Source organism: Dama dama, chromosome 15 (genome assembly GCF_033118175.1).
Source record: "Dama dama isolate Ldn47 chromosome 15, ASM3311817v1, whole genome shotgun sequence".
NCBI classification, from domain to species: Eukaryota; Metazoa; Chordata; class Mammalia; order Artiodactyla; family Cervidae; genus Dama; species Dama dama.
In genome coordinates this window covers 88,281,943-88,300,533 of record NC_083695.1, presented here as the reverse complement: position 1 = coordinate 88,300,533, position 18,591 = coordinate 88,281,943, and the positions used below count along the sequence as shown (strand labels likewise).

Sequence of the window (18,591 nt, the reverse complement as noted above, 5' to 3'; positions counted from 1 at the left end):
TATTCATTAAACTCCAAGGAAATTGTCCGGTATGTCTCTGTAACTCCTAAACCGCTTCCCATGCACTCTCAGAGGGATAGAACTCAAGTCCACGCTGTTCACTACTGCATCCTCCAGAGCCTAGCACAGACATCTGTAGAATCTAGAAGAATGAAATCTCATACAGTTAACAACAACATAAATGAATAACAATTCCCCCCCTCCCCAAACTCTTACTTGTATGCGACAATGCGAATAAACTATTAGGAACAACAGAAAACACGTAAGGGTAGTAAGTCTTTTTCTTCTGTTGAGACTTATTGCGACAAAAATCAATGGAGTGATCTGTGTGGACACATGCGTGTGGACACAAGATAAAGGAGGACTGAAGAAATAGATTAAACTGTTTACTCATATTTTAAAAATCTAGACTAGGCTCAATTAAAAAAAAAGACAGCAATTAAAAAAAAACCCTGGCGGTCCAGTGGTTAGGACTCTGCGTTTTCACTGTTGGGGGCACAGGTTTGAACCCTGGTTGGGGAACTAAGATCTCACAAGCTGTGTGGCATGGCCACAAAAAAAAACAAAAAACAAAAAACAACTGCTTTATAGAGAGCAGGAGAGAAATAAAAAAAAAAATACACTTAGCTTCTTAACATGAGCAGTTAGGAGACAAGAGCGGGCAGCGTGGCGAAAGCAAAGAGAGATGAGGAGAAGAGAGAGAGTTGGGGTGCAGCAGTGAGGTCACACGACACCATCAGGACACCCCAGGAGCACACAGACAGTCACCAGGGAGCCAGAAAGGTGACATGCTCACCAGTGGCAGCTGACGGATTGCACCCTGCCCTAACTCAGTCAAGTCTGAAGCACCTCATTCTAGTCATCCCGGCTTTTTTTTTTTTAAGACTCAACGCTCACCTACAGGGGGCTGCCCGGCTGTTTTCCATTCTTCCTGGGCAACAGCCCCACCTTGTGGCCTCCTCCAAAGCCACGTTTGGTGCACCCTAAGTACCAGGCTGCTAAACGGTGAATGAGATGGCCCTGGAGACAGCGGCTGGGCAGACCGGTTTCTGTCCTTGGTGTCAACGCTTGTGAGAAGCACACTGAGGTCATGACCTCAACGAAGATCACTGTTCAAGAGGTTTGCAAAATACTCTCCTGTGTAGGACTAGTAATTTTGATACCTTACTCGCAGCTATACGTATAGGCAGAGCTTATTCCTTGTCTAAGATACCCACCTTGACATTTTCAAATGTGATTGGGCAGGTGGAAGATGCTCTGATTCCCAATTTGTTCTCTGGTTTCCCTATATGAAGGCCCTCGGAATCACCATCGACCAAGAAGCAGGTAATTCCTTTATACCCCTGAAATGCAGATTTAAAATGCTATCACCACTTTGACTGAGAAGATCTGTTATTTCCAAACGGCTCAAAGTAAACAGAAAACTAAAAGCAGACTTTAGCACTAATTACTAATGAACTCAGAATTGCACCACATGTGTTATGAAGCCAGAGTGGTGAAAGTAGACTCAATATCAAGAACTTTACTGTTTATTTTACACTTTCAGAAACCACTGTTGCTATTAAAATTATTAAGCAACACAAAAGTATTACATGATTAATTCCCCAACTTAAATTTAACTTTATTTTATAAATTTCAAAATTTAATTAAATGTTACCCTAGAGAAAAAACAAAAGCAATCTTTACCATTTTGCTACATGTCTATTTTTCAACTGAATGTGTATGTGCGTGCTGTCATGTCCGACTCTTTGCAACCCCATGGACTGTAGCCCACCATGCTCCTCTGTCCATGACGGATACTCTAGGCAAGAAAACTGGAATGGGTTGCCATTGTCTCCTCCAGGGGATCGTCCAGACTCAGGGATTGAACCAGTGTCTCCTGTGACTCCTGCACTGGCAGGCGGAGTCCTTACTCCTGAGTCATCTGGGAAGCCCTTTTTCTTCTAAATAAGAATAAGCTCTTCTTATTTTAAGGATGTAATAAAACATTCTTAAAAATAAATGTGCTAGAAAAAGAATTTTAAAAAATGTGCTAGGGGACTTCCCGGCTGTCCAGTGGTTAAGACTTCACCTTTCAATGTAAGGGGTGTGGGTTCAACCAGGGACTGGGGAGCTGAGATCCCACATGTCTCCTGGCCAAAAAAATAAAACAGCAGCGATACTGTAACAAATTCAATAAAACTTAATATGATCCACATCAAAGATAAATAAATAAATGTACTAAATAGCTATTTAAATTCTTTATTAAACAGAAAATCTGAAATTCTATAAAATTCAAGATTCTAGCCTCCTGTCTAACAGATTAGGAGATTAATTCAATGGTCCTCCATGTAGCTAAAATTTATTGTTAATTGTAATATTTGTTTTAGGAGGTTAGTAAACTAAGCGGATGAAAAGATGTTGGCTGTCTAACCTTTCCAATTCTGAGGAGAATGAAGAATTTAAGACTAAGTCCTAAGAAGAAAATGGAAGTAAGGAAAAGAAACAAAGAGAAAAGATGAGGGGGGCAATGGCGAGCACATTTGTCTTCAAACTTACAGCAGAAAAGTCTGCATTTGCCATCACCACGAACAGCCCAGCAATCTCAGCGCAGCTAATCCACATCTTTGACCCGTTGATGATGTAATAATCTCCCTTTTTATCAGCTCTGGTCTTCATAGCAAATGAATCGCTACCTGCTCCAGCCTCTGAAATGCAGATACTTGATGCCTACGTATGCAAGGAAAAAATTCCAAATTAAGACCTATTTTTATATTTATTATATTTATATTCTGGATAACAAATACCCACTTATAGCAAAATCAACATTTGAAAATCAAAAACTTTTAGCTACTTCCAAAAGCCTGTACATATCAAAATAGTAAAGGCATTCTGACAGCATTATTTCCCAAAATATATCCCACTATTTGTCTAGGTCAGACTTAAAGATCTAAGCACACATATTCAAAGTTACGTTTCATTAAACTGGTTTTCATAATTGCAATGTAAATAAAACTACCAATCAAAATAATAGATATAATTGGGCCCAAAACAGAAATAATTTAATTGTGCAATGGTAATTCTCTAAATTTCCGAGTGTATTTTTCTAGTGTGTATTAGCCACTCAGTCATGTCCAACTCTTTGCAATCCCATAGACTGTAGCCCACCAGGCTCCTCCATCCATGGAATTCTCCCGGCAAGAATACTGGAGTGGGGTGTCACACCCTTCCAGCCCAGGTCTCTGGCGTTGCAGGCACGTTCTTTACCATCTGAGCCACCAGGGCAGCATTAATTTACTGAGCACTGCTTGGGTAATTAGTGGTGCTGTGCTGTGGTCTTAAACAGAAAAGCCAACACTGTAGCTACTTTTCTCCTGAAAACATCCTACATTTAGACAAGATCAGATCCATTTCAACAACTCATGTCAACTCACCTTTTCTGAAGCTAGCTTGGGCAAATAGGCAGCCTTCTGTTCTTCTGTTCCGTATTTTCCAATCATCCTGTTAATTAATGTGTTCTGAATGTCGCATACCAGAGCCACAGATGCATCAACTTTGGCTAACTCCTCTATCACTAGGATAGAGGAAAAAAATGAAGCTCCTGTTCCTCCATATTTTGGGTCAATTTCAATACCCATCAACTAAAGGAAAAAGAAGGAAACACACACTAAGAAAGCTATTTTTTATATGGGACAATTTCTTGCAAGAATGAGTTCAAAAATAATTTGTAACTATATACGTTCTTAATTTTTAAATTCTGTACGTATATCTTATTTTTATTTGGTATGGCTCTATCCCTCTAATAACAAAAAAAAAAATCTGTAACAGAAAAATCTATAACAGAAATATATTTTCAAAAGATAAAATGACATGCTAGAACTATCAATTATTTGCTTTTGGTATCTAAAAAACAGAAATAAGAGAGGTAAAATAATTTGAAGGATACTGAAATGGAATAGCAATAAAGTATGTAATAAGGAAACTGGAGAAAGCAGCGAATATCTCCAATTTCACTGAGCAGAATCTCTTTGAGTCAGTCCCCTCCACCTTGATCCTTTAAACTGAGATAATAATTGAATGAATAACTGAATGACCATTCTTTTGGGGACTATTTCAGCAAGTTCATATGGTTAGCAGACCACATGTGGTCTAGTGTTTCCTAGAATCACACAAGACAAGGCCCAGCTGCTTGACAATCATGGTCAAAACTGGTCAAGGCTTTTCAGTTAACTGCCTGAAGTAACCAGTCCTCTGTCTGGAACAGGAAACATCCACAGTATTCCGTTTTTTAAGTATCCTCGTTTCAGAAAGAGAATGTGTGCACATGTAATTCAAGACCCAAAACTGTGAATACTCTGACTTCTCTTCACGTAGAGTAAAACTTCTGCCTTTTACTGAGGTGGGTGGGGGGACACACAAAGCCGTGAGCAGGCAGAGGAATGCTTCTCTCTGTTCTCTCCAGGTCGTAGGGAGCTGCACGCCCTGCAGCCAGGGTATAGTTATGTTTTTAGCTGATGGGAAACTTAGCTGACAGGAAGTGAGAACCGCAAGGGGGAGAATAGAGGGGCTGAGCAAACCCTCAATGAAGTCCTCTGAGGAAGGATTCGGGACTGGGAGGTGCCTGGAGGCTGACGGAGGCGTGAGAATGTTGGACTATCACATCTTTAACAGGTGTCAGAGACACTGCTTCTCTAAAAAGGTCACCGATGGACATATTTGTCAGTTATCTTGGCAGGTGACCTCTGTAGAGGTCAGAAGTTAGGAGTCACGTGAGGCCGAGAATAGCTGATGCAAGATATGAAAGGACGCAGACCCCCAAGGGGTGTGTGACTGCAATGTGGCAGGCAACCTGTCGCTACAAAGGACCCTGCCTGCAAGAACTACCCCCTCGCGAGAGGGAAGCTCAAACTGTGGGACCCCAAGACCTCTCAGAGAATTGAGGTTCTGTAAATGGACCTGGCTGAGAAGTGGATGCTTTCTGAACCACTGTGACTTCACATAAGATTCTATTTTCCCAACAGTTTCACTGCTAAAAGAAAGTTGAAAAACTACTACTGTATGGTATTTAACAACAACAAAAAAGCTAGTATTATTTGAACAGTAAGAAATAAAACAATTACTGGAAAAGGCTAATTTTCAAACACGATAACTGGTTAAGATTTAAGCCAATGGCTCTGAACTAATAGGGACTATTAGTTTTGGGATAGCCTTGTGTGCTAAGTTGCTAAGTGTCTGACTCTGTGCGACCCCATGGATAATAGCCCACCAGGCTCCTCTGTCCACGGGATTCTCCAGGCAAGGATACTGGAGTGGGTTGCCATGCCATCCTCCGGGGGATCTTCCCAACCCAGGGATAGAACCTGCGTCTCTTACATCTCCTGCATTGGCGGCCAGGTTCTTTACCACTAGCGCCACCTGGGGTAGCCTTGCATGTGTGCGCTTAGTCGCTCAGTCATGTCCCCACCTTTGGTGACCCCATGAACTGTAGCCCAGCAGGCTCTATGGGGATTCAGCAGGCAAGAATACTGGAGTGGGTTGCCATGCTTTCCTCCAGGGAATCTTCCCGACCCAGGGATTGAACCCAGGCCTCCCACACTGCAGGCAGATTCTTTACCAGCTGAGCTACCAGGGAGAGCCTTGGTATTCCAAAAAAATCAAGAAAAATCTTCTCACCTATACAGAAGGGAGAGACGAAGAGCCCGGTGATTCTGAAATGTTCTCTGTGGGGCTCCCATGCTGATAACCTCTCCCTATACTCACAGTCAGAATATTTCTATTTTTATCTATTTTATATACTGTGCTTCTATTAAAGCACCATGAGTTTCTAATTAAAAAGTTGGAAACTGGTTGCCTGGGTTATTCTGATGGATTTCAGATATGAACCTCTTGCTTTTAGGTTTCCTACATACACAGAGATTCAGGTAGATGCTCTTAGGTTTCCTACATACACAGAGATTCAGGTAGATGCTCTGGTGTGAAGTTTTACTAAAGCAAGTTTTTGTATCCTTGGCGTTACTAAGCTGGATAATTCTGTGTCTCAGCAGGCCAGCCTGTGCACTCTGAGATGTTTTGCCTGCATCCTACAAGACGTCAGTAGCACACCTAGTTGTCACTACCAACGTCTTCAGACATTGTCAGATATCCTCTGGGGAACAAAAACAGACCCCAGTTTAATACCACTGGTCTGAAGAAATCACTCTTGCTTCTAACCTTTTACTTAAAAAGCACCGGTATTTCTAATTTTAAAAGTTAATTCAATTTAAAAAAAAATTTAACTAGGCTCTCAATCTGAAAGAGAAGTCACATAATTCTGACTAGGAAATTATGCCATCATTACCATTCCTAAATTTAAAAGTATGCATGCATTTTAACACTGGAAGGTATTTCTGAAAGTTTGAAATTAGAATAATCATGAATTATATACCCCTTGTTGAAATAATCCTTGTATTATGGATTTTTCCATTTTTGAATCTTCATCCATTTTTGAAACAAAAGGAGCAACTTGTTCCTGGGCAAATTTTTTAACTGTAGGGGAAAAAAAAAATACTAATAAGTCTTTATTGTATAAATCTGGCATGTATTAATTTTTAAAGAAAAAGGAAAAAAGGAAGACTTAAAATTAATGACAAAAATTCCATTCACAAACTTAGGAGAACACCGCCCCAGTCCTGTGACAGGCCATGTGATCTCATACCAAAGGCCACGCCGTGACCTGAGGGGAAGTGTGGTGAACCCGGCTTCCCTCACCTGTGCTCTTTATAATCATCTCCTCATCAGAAAATGTTTGCAGAGGAGCAAGAGGTACATTGGTTGCTGCTTTGAACTGCGCTTCTGGCTGAGAAGAACTTAGGGCGTGAGGAGGAGTTTTCCAGGAAGACAGGCAGCTTGGGAAGTTTCTTCGTAGCTGTGCAGACCGTCGCCATTGCGTAGGGAACACGCGCACACGCGCCAGGGCAGAAGAGCACGTCAAGAGGAGAGAACGTCAGTTGCTTTGGGAGTTAACTTTACAAACCCACCCTTTATAACGTCCTTCAGCAAAATAAGGGAGATTGGCCTGGCGCCTGGTCACATCCTGTAACCAAAAACCACAGGCTGGGTTATCCGGGGAGGAGCTGTTCTAAAGGAATAAGTCTCTCCACATAATTACTTCTTACCTTTGAGGAAACAGAACGTTCCAGGTGGAACTCATTCTTCAAATGACACATTTCTGTAACCTCTTGGCTAGGAAAATCAGACTCTAACAGTACTGACTGACTACGGTGAAGAGAATTCTTTCGTGGGGCAGGGATGTGTGAGGGCCCAGGGACAGCTGAGGGAGCCGAGCATCCCAGCTGCCCTGCCTGGCTGCATGGAGCTCTGCTTTTTGGGTTTCTGTAGCTAGCGTTTTTTTGTTTTTGTTTTTTTTTCTTCAGCTTCTCATTAGTTAGTACCAGAACATACAGGTTAAGAAAACAGGCTCCGGAGTCTGAAAGAACTAGTGTCAGTCTGGCTGCTTACTATGTGATCTTGAAGTGAAAAGTGAGTCACTCAGTCATGTCCAACTCTTTGTGACCCCATGGACTATGGAATTCTTCAGGACAGAATACTGGAGTGGGTAGCGGTTCCCTTCTCCAGGGGATCTTCCCAACCCAGGGATCGAACCCAGATCTCCTGCATTGCAGGCAGATTCTTTACCAGCTGAGCCACAAGGGAAGTCCAAGGATACTGGAGTGAGTAGCTTATCCCTTCTCCAGCGGATCTTCCTGACCCAGGAATCAAACTGGGGTCTCCTATATTGCAGGCAGATTCATTACCAACTGAGCTATGTGATCTTGGGCAGGTGGTTTTTAACCTCTGTGTTAAAATCGCTCATCTTAATTTCCTTCCCTGTAAAAATAAGGATAATAACCTTTGGAAAATAAGGATAATAACTTTGTGGAAGCAATCCACATCAAGGGTTTAGCATGGTACCCACTGTATAGTAGGAGCTCAACAACGGTGATGACTAACTCTCCTCTGATCCCTAAGAACACAGCCGTGGTGGTCTAAGAGAAGTAGTCAGGGTTGTAACTCCGTGAAACTGCAAGGTTAGCTCCTCCTGCCATTAGTGTGTCCCCTGTCACAGGGTCCCAAATCCTTCAACTTCTGGTCAACAATGGATTTGTTGACCAGAAAGAGAGACCGTCCGATTTCAATAAAAAGAAGAGAGAGACAGAGAGACATCATCTGATTTCAAATGCTTGTTAAAAGTCTGTTCTCTATGTCTGCATCTCCATTGCTGTCCTGCAAGCAGGGTCATCTGTACCATCTTTCAGGATTCCATATGCATGTGTTAGAGGGTGGGATGAATTGAGAGAATAGCATGGAAACAGATACATTACTATAAGGAAAAGAAAGAGCAAGTGGGAATTTGCCGTGTGACACAGGGAGCTCAAGCCAGGGCTCCGTGACAACCTAGAGGGGTGGGATGGGGTGGGATGGGGAGGGAGGTGGGAGAGGGGTTCAGGAGGGAGGGGACATATGTATACCTGTGGCTGATTCATGCTGACGTATGGCAGAGGCCAACAAAATATTATAAAGTAATTACCCTCCAATTAAAAAAACAGTGAAAAAGAAAAAAGAGTACATGGAATATCTAGTATCACCTCTACCTGGGAAGAACCCAGAAAATGCTAGGCAGATGGAGGTAAAGAGGAAGAGAAGGAGCACAGATAACTGGCTTGGGATGCAGGGATTCGGACATCGGGGTGTAGGGGTAATAAAAGATAGGAAGTTAAATAAATGGATAAGTGTAAATTGCATACATGAAGAAATTATATGAAGATGAATTATTTTGGGGAAAAAATGCTTGTTATGCCTTCCCAATTTTTTTTCTGTAGAATTTTAGTACAGGGGAAACAAATGAGGAATTAGTTTTTTCCTGAACACACACAAAACACGCCAAGTGAAAGAAGCCGGCTCAGAAGACCATTTATTTATGTAAGTCTCTTTATATGAAATTTCTAGAACAGGCAAATCCATGCAGACACAAAGTGGAGCACTGGTTGTGTTTCAGGGCGAGAACAAGTGGTGCCTGCCCAAGGACACAGCGATCTTTTTGGGGTGATGGAGATGTTCCAGAATCGAACTCTGATGCTGGCTGTACATCTCTGTGTATTTACTGAAAACTATTGCATTATACTCTTAAAAAGGACGAATGATGTTGCTGCTCAGTCATTCTGTCGTGCGACCCCATGGACTGCAGCACGCCAGGCTTCCCTGTCCTTCACCATCTCCCGGAGCCTGCTCAGACTCATCATCATTCAACCACATTATAATTACACAGTGTGAATTATATTGCTACGTAAATTATACTTCAGTGAAGCTGTTACAGAATTAGTGTTTTCCTTGTGGCCAACAAAAATTAACAGAATATACTGAGGATCTGCCAAATGCCTGAGAGAACATAGGGACAGAGTTCACCAGCTTCTGAGAAGCTGAGGGCACTGTCAGGACAAGACAGAGTTCATGGAACAGGCAAGAAACAAAGTCAAGCTTTGCAAAATTAAAAAGCAAATGTAAAGTTGAGGGGAAAAAAAGCAAATTAAGCAAATCCGGGACTAGGCCCACAAGGCACAGCCAGCCCCCATTAAAAATACAGAGGAAGGAGAAGTACTTTCACGCGCACACACACAAAAAAACCCGGGGGGGACCAAATTCTTAAAACCTGGAGAGAGGGGTCTCTCCAAGACCACCTATTGACTCATTGGAAAAGACCCTGATGCTAGGAGGGATTGGGGGCAGGAGGAGAAGGGGACGACAGAGGATGAGATGGCTGGAGGGCAACACCGACAGGATGGGCATGAGTCTGAGTAAACTCCGGGAGTTGGTGATGGACAGGGAGGCCTGGTGTGCTGCAATTCATGGGGTCGCAAAGAGTCGGACACGACTGAGCGACTGAACTGAACTGAACTGATTGCTGTCAAATTGCAGGGGATATCTAGTTGGGTACACTTGTCCAGACTAAAGCTTTTACCCTCAGAAACCCTGCAGGTCACAACAGAAAATAGTATACCTGTGAGCCAGAAGCTCTGAGATACCTGTTCAAAAGATAGGCACCATCGGACAGCTAAGTAAAATGATGTAGAGGGCTGGCTCCTATTTGAAGTCTTATAGGGACTTGGAAATGTTCTTGTTCCCTTGGCTGACATGGTTCTTGACAATTGTCTGATCCTTGATAATCTTCTGACAGAACAACTGCTTCCTGCTGCACTTGGATCAATGTGCCAGAACAGATAAAATTTAATATTAAGGAACTACAAGCCTAGGCTACATATTGTCACCCTGCTTATTTAACTTATATGCAGAGTACATCATGTGAAATGCCGGGCTGGATGAAGCACATGCTGGAATCAAGATTGCTGGGAGAAATATCAATAACCTCAGATATGCAGATGACACCACCCTTATGGCAGAAAGTGAAGATGAACTAAAGGACCTCTTGATGAAAGTGAAAGAGGAGAGTGAAAAGCTGGCTTAAAACACAACATTCAGAAAACTAAGATCATGGCATCTGGTCCCATCACTTCATGGCAAACAGATGGGGAAACAATGGAAACAGTCAGAGACTTTACTTTTTTGGGCTCCAAAATCACTGCAGATGGTGACTGGAGCCGTGAAATTAAAAGACACTTGCTCCTTGGAAGAAAAGCTATGACCAACCTAGACAACATATTAAAAAGCAGAGACATTACTTTGCCAACAAAGGTCTGTCGAGTCAAAGCTATGGTTTTTCCAGTGGTCATGTATGGATGTGAGAGTTGGACTATAAAGAAAGCTAAATGCCGAAGAATTGATGCTTTTGAACTGTGGTGTTGGAGATTTTTGAGAGTCCCTTGGACTGCAAGGAGATCAAGCCAGTCCATCCTAAAGGAAATCAGTCCTGGGTGTTCATTGGAAGGACTGATGCTGAAGCGGAAACTTCAACACTTTGGCCACCTGATGCGAAGAACTGAGTCACTGGAAAAGACCCTGATGCTGGGAAGGACTGAAGGCAGGAGGAGAAGGGGCCGACAGAGGATGAGATGCTTGGATGGCATCACCGACTTAATGGACAGGAGCTTGAGGAAGCTCCGGGAGTTGGTGATGGCCAGGGAGGCCTGGCAGTCCATGGGGTCGCAAAGACTCGGACACGACTGAGCGACTGAACTGAACTCAACTGAACAAGCCCAGGTGATATTGCCTCCCTTATCAACATTAAGGAAGACCAAAGTTAACCAGGTTCCTTCTCTTTCTATGTCCTTCAATGGTTATTGTTCTCCATTACATCCCTTGCTTGTTTAACCTCTTGGTTAAGTTTGTGTCCTTTTGGCTCCAACAGCTTGATGTAAGGCTCATGATTGCTCAAGGAACTCAGCCCACTCCAGTGGAGAGTGGCCCAGGTCCCTATAGGTCCTTGGAACAGTCAGGGAGGGACGTCTACACCTCTAGGGTAGGCTAAGGTCTGCGGTCCCTGTCCAGCAGGAAGACGTTTCAGAATCTTGAGCATCTTAAGAACAACAATGTAGAGTCTCTCAGTGGGGAATGAGACAGGTCTGGGATCTGGGACCCTTTGCTGCACTGCTGCAAAGTTTATACCTGAACAACCTCTCCTCCAGCAATAAAATACAAAGAAACTATATGGGATGAAAAATAACTGCTTGCATGAGCAGTTAGGGCAGATTCTGGGCAAAGGATACAAAGAGACCAAAAAACCCAACTGCCATGAAGAGCAAAAGCATGCTCCAGCACCCAACACCACCTAAGGGGTGGGCAGACCACCTAAGTAAGCCACCCCTCCTACCTGACCCCTGGACACATCCCTACCCTCTCCCATATAAGGAACAAGCTCAGCCTTCCTTGGGGTGCAAAGCAAGCAGGGGAACCTGTTGGCTTGTTCTCATATACCCCCACCCTGCAGCAGGAGTCCCAATAAAGCCTGGCCTGGGGAAAAAAAAAAAAAAAAGTATACGTAGTAATATATTGCAATATATTTTCTTAATATCTTTTGAGAGTTCACTGAAAAGCTTATTGATAAAAAGAGGAAAAAAGAAATGAGTCACCATGTCTGACATCACTGTTAATCTCACCTACATATGGGTTAGTCTCTGCAGTTCTGTGCTTAAGAGTACATGCAGTCTGCTCTGGGTTCTCCTGGGGAAAAGAAATACTGGCCAGTCAGGGAGAAAAAAAAAAATGTGTCCATCTCAATTTTTCTAGCTGATTTGTTTTCAGAATTAGGAGACAGACAATTCAGGGCAAAGCTGCATGGACCTTTTTCTTTTCTCATTAAAACACAGAGCTGAGACATGAAAACTTGGGACTAGATAAAAGGAAGGGGGAAGACACCGCCTTCTTCCTGTTCAAACAGATGACAAGAATGAAAACACAGGATAAGGATTGAGTCAGAAATGCAAGTATGAAGGGGCCCCCCAACCCGACCTCTGCAGGGTGGGGCAGGGGAGCGTTGCTAAACAGCAGAAGGAGACAGAGTGATCAGCAGTAGCAGGCACAAGGAGGGAGGAAGAGTGGGAGAAGGGGAGCTGGAGTTAAGTGTGGGTGCCCTTCTGGTCAGTGGCTGGATGGGGCCCTCAATCTATATTCGAATGAATGAAAGAATCGGCCAAGCTACTTTCTCCACAAAATGTTCTGGAATCTTGCCTATTACATGTCAAAAGCTGTAATACACTGCCCATATTTCTTATTTCTAGGGGAGATTTGCTTCACTAAACCCACTACAGAACTCGCTGTACATCACCTTTCTACCAAAGCTAATCTTCAGCAGAAAACCCAGCACTGAGAAACTTAGGATGCCAGGGGGTCTTACTGTACCCAGTTTTCCGTGCTGACACAATTGTGACCCCGTTAGTCTCAATATTGCTACTGACAAAGTATATGACTGTTCAACCCATAGCAGTTACTTTAGACACAAGATAACAGGGGCAAACGTACTTTAAAAAAGTGGTGTACAAGTACAGGAGACTACTGAAGATACTCATCATAAAATAGTGGCTGTGTATGCTAAGTGAATGGAATCCATTATAAACCAAAGCATTGAAAGATAACACCTCTCCTTTTGGGCAGGAGAAAAAAGATTTCCTTTTAACACGGCAGTTCTTAATAAAGGAGATATCTCCTTGCCTTGCCTTTAACAGCTCAGCCCAAGGTTTCCACGATGATTTTCAACTGCCCCCTGCCCTTCAGTGTTGACCTCAGCCTCTGCAATTTGGTGTCCACTCCATCAAAATGATTTTCCACGGTTATAACCCATTGCACCACATCATCACATTTTTTTGTATAGAGCAGCAATTGCTAGCTGAATGGAATAATGGTTATTTATGCCTTGCCAAATACTTTTCGAAGCTTGAGTCTGATCTGTTTCCTACTCAACTGCCCAGAGTTCTGCTGCACTCAGAAGTACTAATGATCAAATCTGGGGTCTGCAGGCTCCTACAGGCAGAACAAAGCCCAAGAACATAGATGGGGAAAAACTATATTTTATTTCACTAACCTCTAACTGGAATATTAGAGATTATGCTAATACTTGATTCAGTTCAGTTCAGTCGCTCAGTCGTGTCTGACTCTGCGACCCCATGAACCGTAGCACGCCAGGCCTCCCGGTCCATCACCAACTCCCGGAGTCCACCCAAACCCATGTCCATTGAGTCGGTGATGCCATCCAACCATCTTATCCTCTGTCATCCCCTTCTCCTCCTGCCCTCAATCTTTCCCAGCATCAGGGTCTTTTCAAATGAGTCAGTTCTTCTCATCAGGTGGTCAAAGTATTGGAGTTCCAGCTTCAACATCAGTCCTTCCAATGAACACCCAGGACTGATCTCCTTTAGGATGGACTGGTTGGATCTCCTTGCAGTCTAAGGGACTCTCAAGAGTCTTCTCCAACACCATAGTTCAAAAGCATCAATTCTTCGGCGCTCAGCTTTCTTTATAGTCCAACTGTCACATCCATACATGACCACTGGAAAAACCATAGCCTTGACATTATTAGGTAATGCTAATCAAGGAAATCAGTATTCTTTGAATGTTGGCAACAAGTTACAGTAGTTATTATCTGTGATTGTCACCAAAATAAATCACAGATACCTTTACATCAGTTGAAATATTGTTGGGGGCTCATCACCACTTCAAAATTATAGTAGTTATCCAACTTTCTGTCAGGTCTTACTTAAGAAGCACATATTCTTGTATTGCAATGTAAGGCATATGTATCACTTTTATGGTAACTAATTTCCTTTGTGATCCTATATATTTTATGCATTTTAAAACATTTTGAGAAAAGGTGTATAAACACAACTACATTGCTGTCTACCTTCCACAAACAGCACAAAGAAGCTTACGAACGCCCAACTGCTGAGTGTTCTGGCGAAACTTGTTTAACTCATTGAGTGAATCACAGCCCTTCTTTGCTACGTTCTAGCTAACAAAGTGCTGTTGGAAACCTTCAAGTGTTTCAGTCAAGAAGCTTTCACACATCTGAAAGGTAAAAAGGAACACAGAAGAGAGGTCTTTTCCAAGGACACAATCGGATACAACAAGACCTTGCGCCCTAGTAGACAGTGGTTCCTACCACCTGTGCCTTCCTGGCTCTCCTTACTGCACGTGTACAAGAATCTTTTGTTTTTTTTTTTTAATTCCATTAAGCACCAGACTTCACAAGAGTTCATTCTAGCTAGTTTTTCTTGTTTTAACTTCTGACAATGAAAAACCTGGCTATGGGCTTCTCATTGGCTAGGACGAATCTACTTGTTCAAACCTAGCACATACATGAAATCATTTCAGAACACACTACACCGTGAGAATCAAATTAATCGGAGTGCTTGGGTTCAGTTCTGTCTTTAGCCCCATGTAGCCAGTCAAAAGACTGCTTCTGAAAGTTCTTTCTTCACCCCATCTCAGTGTGGTTGTGTGATTCACTTGTAATGATTCTGAGACCAATTCCAACATCTGAGGGACTTCCCCACACCAACGAGCAACTTTCCAGTGCCAACTGAGGGTCCTTCTATTCAACTCGATTTTGACACTACAGAACTGTGAAAGCAGCTCTTCTGCCCCTTTCCCGTTTCCCCATTTCTATCCTCCTCTTCCCTTCAAAGAACCTATTTAAGAAATGAGAGCACCGAGCAATTTAACCTAACTCCCGACTTACACTCCCCTGAATGCACACTGTGCCTTGCCTACCCTGCTGATTCTTTTCCAAGAAGTAAAGATTAGCTCTTTAATCCCAAGATAACATCTGAAGAGAATGAGCCAGTCTGCATACAATGGAGAAGGAGGCAGAATCCAACCTTCTGCATCAGGGATTCACTGATATTCCCCCCCACCCCCCTGTTTTTCCCCTCTTTAAAAACTGTCAGGGCTGAGCAGAATCTTTGGAGGTGGTCTCAGGACATGAACCCACCTTGCCCCCAGATTTCCCGCTTTTCTGATTAAAGCACCTTTCCTTTTTTCTGACACTTGCCTCTTGATTATTGTCTTTGAGTACCAAGCAGCAGAACCTGAATTCAGTAACAGATTTTGACACCCAACATGGGGCTGGGCTCTGGTGATGTCTAGTTGCTTCAGGCTTCCTGGGTTGGAGCTGCCAGCTGCAGTGACTTGCACTTAAAATGGTGCATCATAAAACTGCTTAATCTTCAAGAAGTTTCAAAGAAAGGATTTTTTGACAACTGCAGGTTTTTAATAACTTTTAAATCATACTGTTGAACTGGGTAAGATATACAAAAAGTCTAATGTAAACTGATTTCATAAAACTATTAAAAAAAAATTAGTTGACTTGAATACACTGGTGAATACAGTTATAATTTTTTTGTTTTGTAAAATACTATTGGCTTTTAATCTTATTTTCCCAGATGTGAGGAAAATCTTTCCCCTTAAGCTAATTATGACAGACAGCAATTTGGTGAATTATATATTTGTTAGCAGACTTGAAACATTTTTTCCTTTCTACTTGATCCCTCCAGAGACTGAAAACGTTTACGTTCCCAACAGCTTTATCAGGGAAATTAGGAAGGCCACATCTTAACAGGTGCAAAAATCTCACGGTATTTTGGGGATCTCAAAAAGCAAGGAATTCACCTAAATCCACAGAGCAAAAATATATGACAAGCCGTTGGTATGGTTTTCCTGGTCCTGAGACACCTTTATGAAAACTTTTGGCATAGTCAATTTAAAGGAGCCAATATAATCAATTAATCAGATTCATTTTACAAACAAGTTTAACCTCAATTTGGTTGTATTTGTTTAAAACAAGGGTAATTTTAGATAGAGATGTTTCAATGGATATCAAATTCTGATTCTGTTGAGTTTAGTTACTCAGTCATGTCTGACTCTTTGGGACCCTATGGACTGCAGCACACCAGGCTTACACGTCCATCACCAACTCCTGGAGCTTGCTCAAACTCATGTCCATTGAGTCGGTGATGCCATCCAACCATCTCATCCTCTGTTGTCCCCTTCTCCTCCTGCCTTCAATGTTTTCCAGCATCAGGGTCTTTTCCAGTGAGTCAGTTCTTCACATCAGGTGGCCAAAGTATTGGAATTTCAGCTTCAGCATAAGTCCTTCCAATGAACACCCAGGACTGATTTCCTTTAGGATGGACTGGCTTGATCTCCTTGCAGTCCAAGAGACTCTCAAGAGTCTTCTCCAACACGACAGTTCAAAAGCATCAATTCTTCGGTGCTCAGCTTTCTTTATAGTCCAACTCTCACATCCATACATGACTACTGGAAAAACCATAGCCTTGACTAGATGGACCTTTGTTGGCAAAGTAATGTGTCTGCTTTTTAATATGCTGTCTGGGTTGATTATAGCTTTTCTTCCAAGGAGCAAGTGTCTTTTATTTTTTATTTTTATTTTTTTAAATTTTATTTCTTTATTTTGCTTTACAATATTGTATTGGTTTTGCCATACATTGACTTGAATCCACCATGGGTTCCCCATCCTGAACCTTGCTCCCGCCTCCCTCCCCATCCCATCCCTCTGGGTCATCCTAGTGCACCAGCCCAGAGCACCCTGTAGCATGCATCGAACCTAGACTGGCAATTTGCTTCACATATGATAATTTACATGTTTCAATGCCATTCTCCCACATCATCCCACCTTAGCCCTCTCCCATAGAGTCCAAAAGACTGTTCAATACATCTGTATCTCTCTTGCTGTCTCACATAAAGGGTTATCGTTCAATTCAGTTCAGTTCAGTCGCTCAGTCGTGTCCGACTCTTCGCGAACCCATGAATCGCAGCACGCCAGGCCTCCCTGTCCATCACAAATTCCCGGAGTTCACTAAAACTCATGCCCATCGAGTTGGTGATGCCATCCAGCCATCTCATCCTCTGTCACCCCCTTCTCCTCCTGCCCTCAATCCCTCCCAGCATCAGGGTCTTTTCCAATGAGTCAACTCTTCTCATGAGGTGGCCAAAGTATTGGAGTTTCAGCTTCAGCATCAGTCCTTCCAATAAACACCCAGGACTTATCTCCTTCAGGATAGACTGGTTGGATCTCATTGCAGTCCAAGGGACTCTTGAGAGTCTTCTCCAACACTGCAGTTCAAAAACATCAATTTTTCAGCACTCAGTTTTCTTCACAGTCCAACTCACATTCATACATGACCACTGGAAAAACCATAGCCTTGACTAGACGGACCTTTGTTGACAAAGTAAAGTCTCTGCTTTTTAATATGCTACCTAGGTTGGTCATAACTTTTCTTCCACCGAGCAAGTGTCTTTTAATTTCATGGCTGCAGTCACCATCTACAGTGATTTTGGAGCTAAAAACATAAAGTCAGCCACTGTTTCCCCATCTATTTTCCATGAAGTGATGGGACTGGATGCCATGATTTTAGTTTTCTGAATGTTGAGCTTTAAGCCAACTTTTTCACTCTCCTCTTTCACTTTCGTCAAGAGACTCTTTAGTTCTTCTTCACTTTCTGCCATAAGGGTGGTGTCATCTGCATATCTGAGGTTATTGATATTTCTCCCGGCAATCTTGATTCCAGCTTGTGCTTCCTCCAGCCCAGCGTTTCTCATGATGTACTCTGCATATAAGTTAAATAAGCAGGGTGACAATATACAGTCTTGATGTACTCCTTTTCCTATTTGGAGCCAGTCTGTTGTACCATGTCCAGTTCTAACTGTTGCTTCCTGACCTGTATACAGGTTTCTCAAGAGGCAGGTCAGGTGGTCTGGTATTCCCATCTCTTTCAGAATTTTCCACAGTTTATTGTGATCCACACAGTCAAAGGCTTTCGCATAGTCAGTAAAGCAGAAATAGACATTTTTCTGGAGCTCTCTTGCTTTTTCGATGATCCAGCAGATGTTGGCAATTTGATCTTTGGTTCCTCTGCCTTTTCTAAAACCAGCTTGAACATCTGGAAGTTCATGGTTCACGTATTACTGAAGCCTGGCTTGGAGAATTTTGAGCATTACTTTACTAGCGTGTGAGATGAGTGCAGTTGTGTGGTAGTTTGAGCATTCTTTGGCATTGCCTTTCTTGGGGATTGGAATGAAAATTGACCACTTCCAGTCCTGTGGCCACTGCTGAGTTTTCCAAATTTGCTGACATATTGAGTGCAGCACTTTCACAGCATCATCTTTTAGGAT

At 42.7% G+C, this 18,591-nt stretch overlaps 1 protein-coding gene across 4 annotated transcripts in view; it reads right to left on the bottom strand.

The window, feature by feature from the left end:
• ACADSB (acyl-CoA dehydrogenase short/branched chain) overlaps window positions 1-18,591 on the bottom strand; it is a 42,472-nt gene that overhangs the window by 17,318 nt on the left and 6,563 nt on the right. For all 4 annotated transcript variants that reach the window (XM_061162851.1, XM_061162847.1, XM_061162850.1 and 1 more), the window contains exons 2-6: window positions 6,727-6,883; window positions 6,404-6,504; window positions 3,414-3,620; window positions 2,539-2,709; window positions 1,218-1,343 (exon numbers count right to left, since the gene is read on the bottom strand). In XM_061162851.1, coding sequence (XP_061018834.1) covers window positions 1,218-1,343; window positions 2,539-2,709; window positions 3,414-3,620; window positions 6,404-6,504; window positions 6,727-6,883 — 762 coding nt within the window. The remainder of the gene's footprint in view (window positions 1-1,217; window positions 1,344-2,538; window positions 2,710-3,413; window positions 3,621-6,403; window positions 6,505-6,726; window positions 6,884-18,591) is intronic.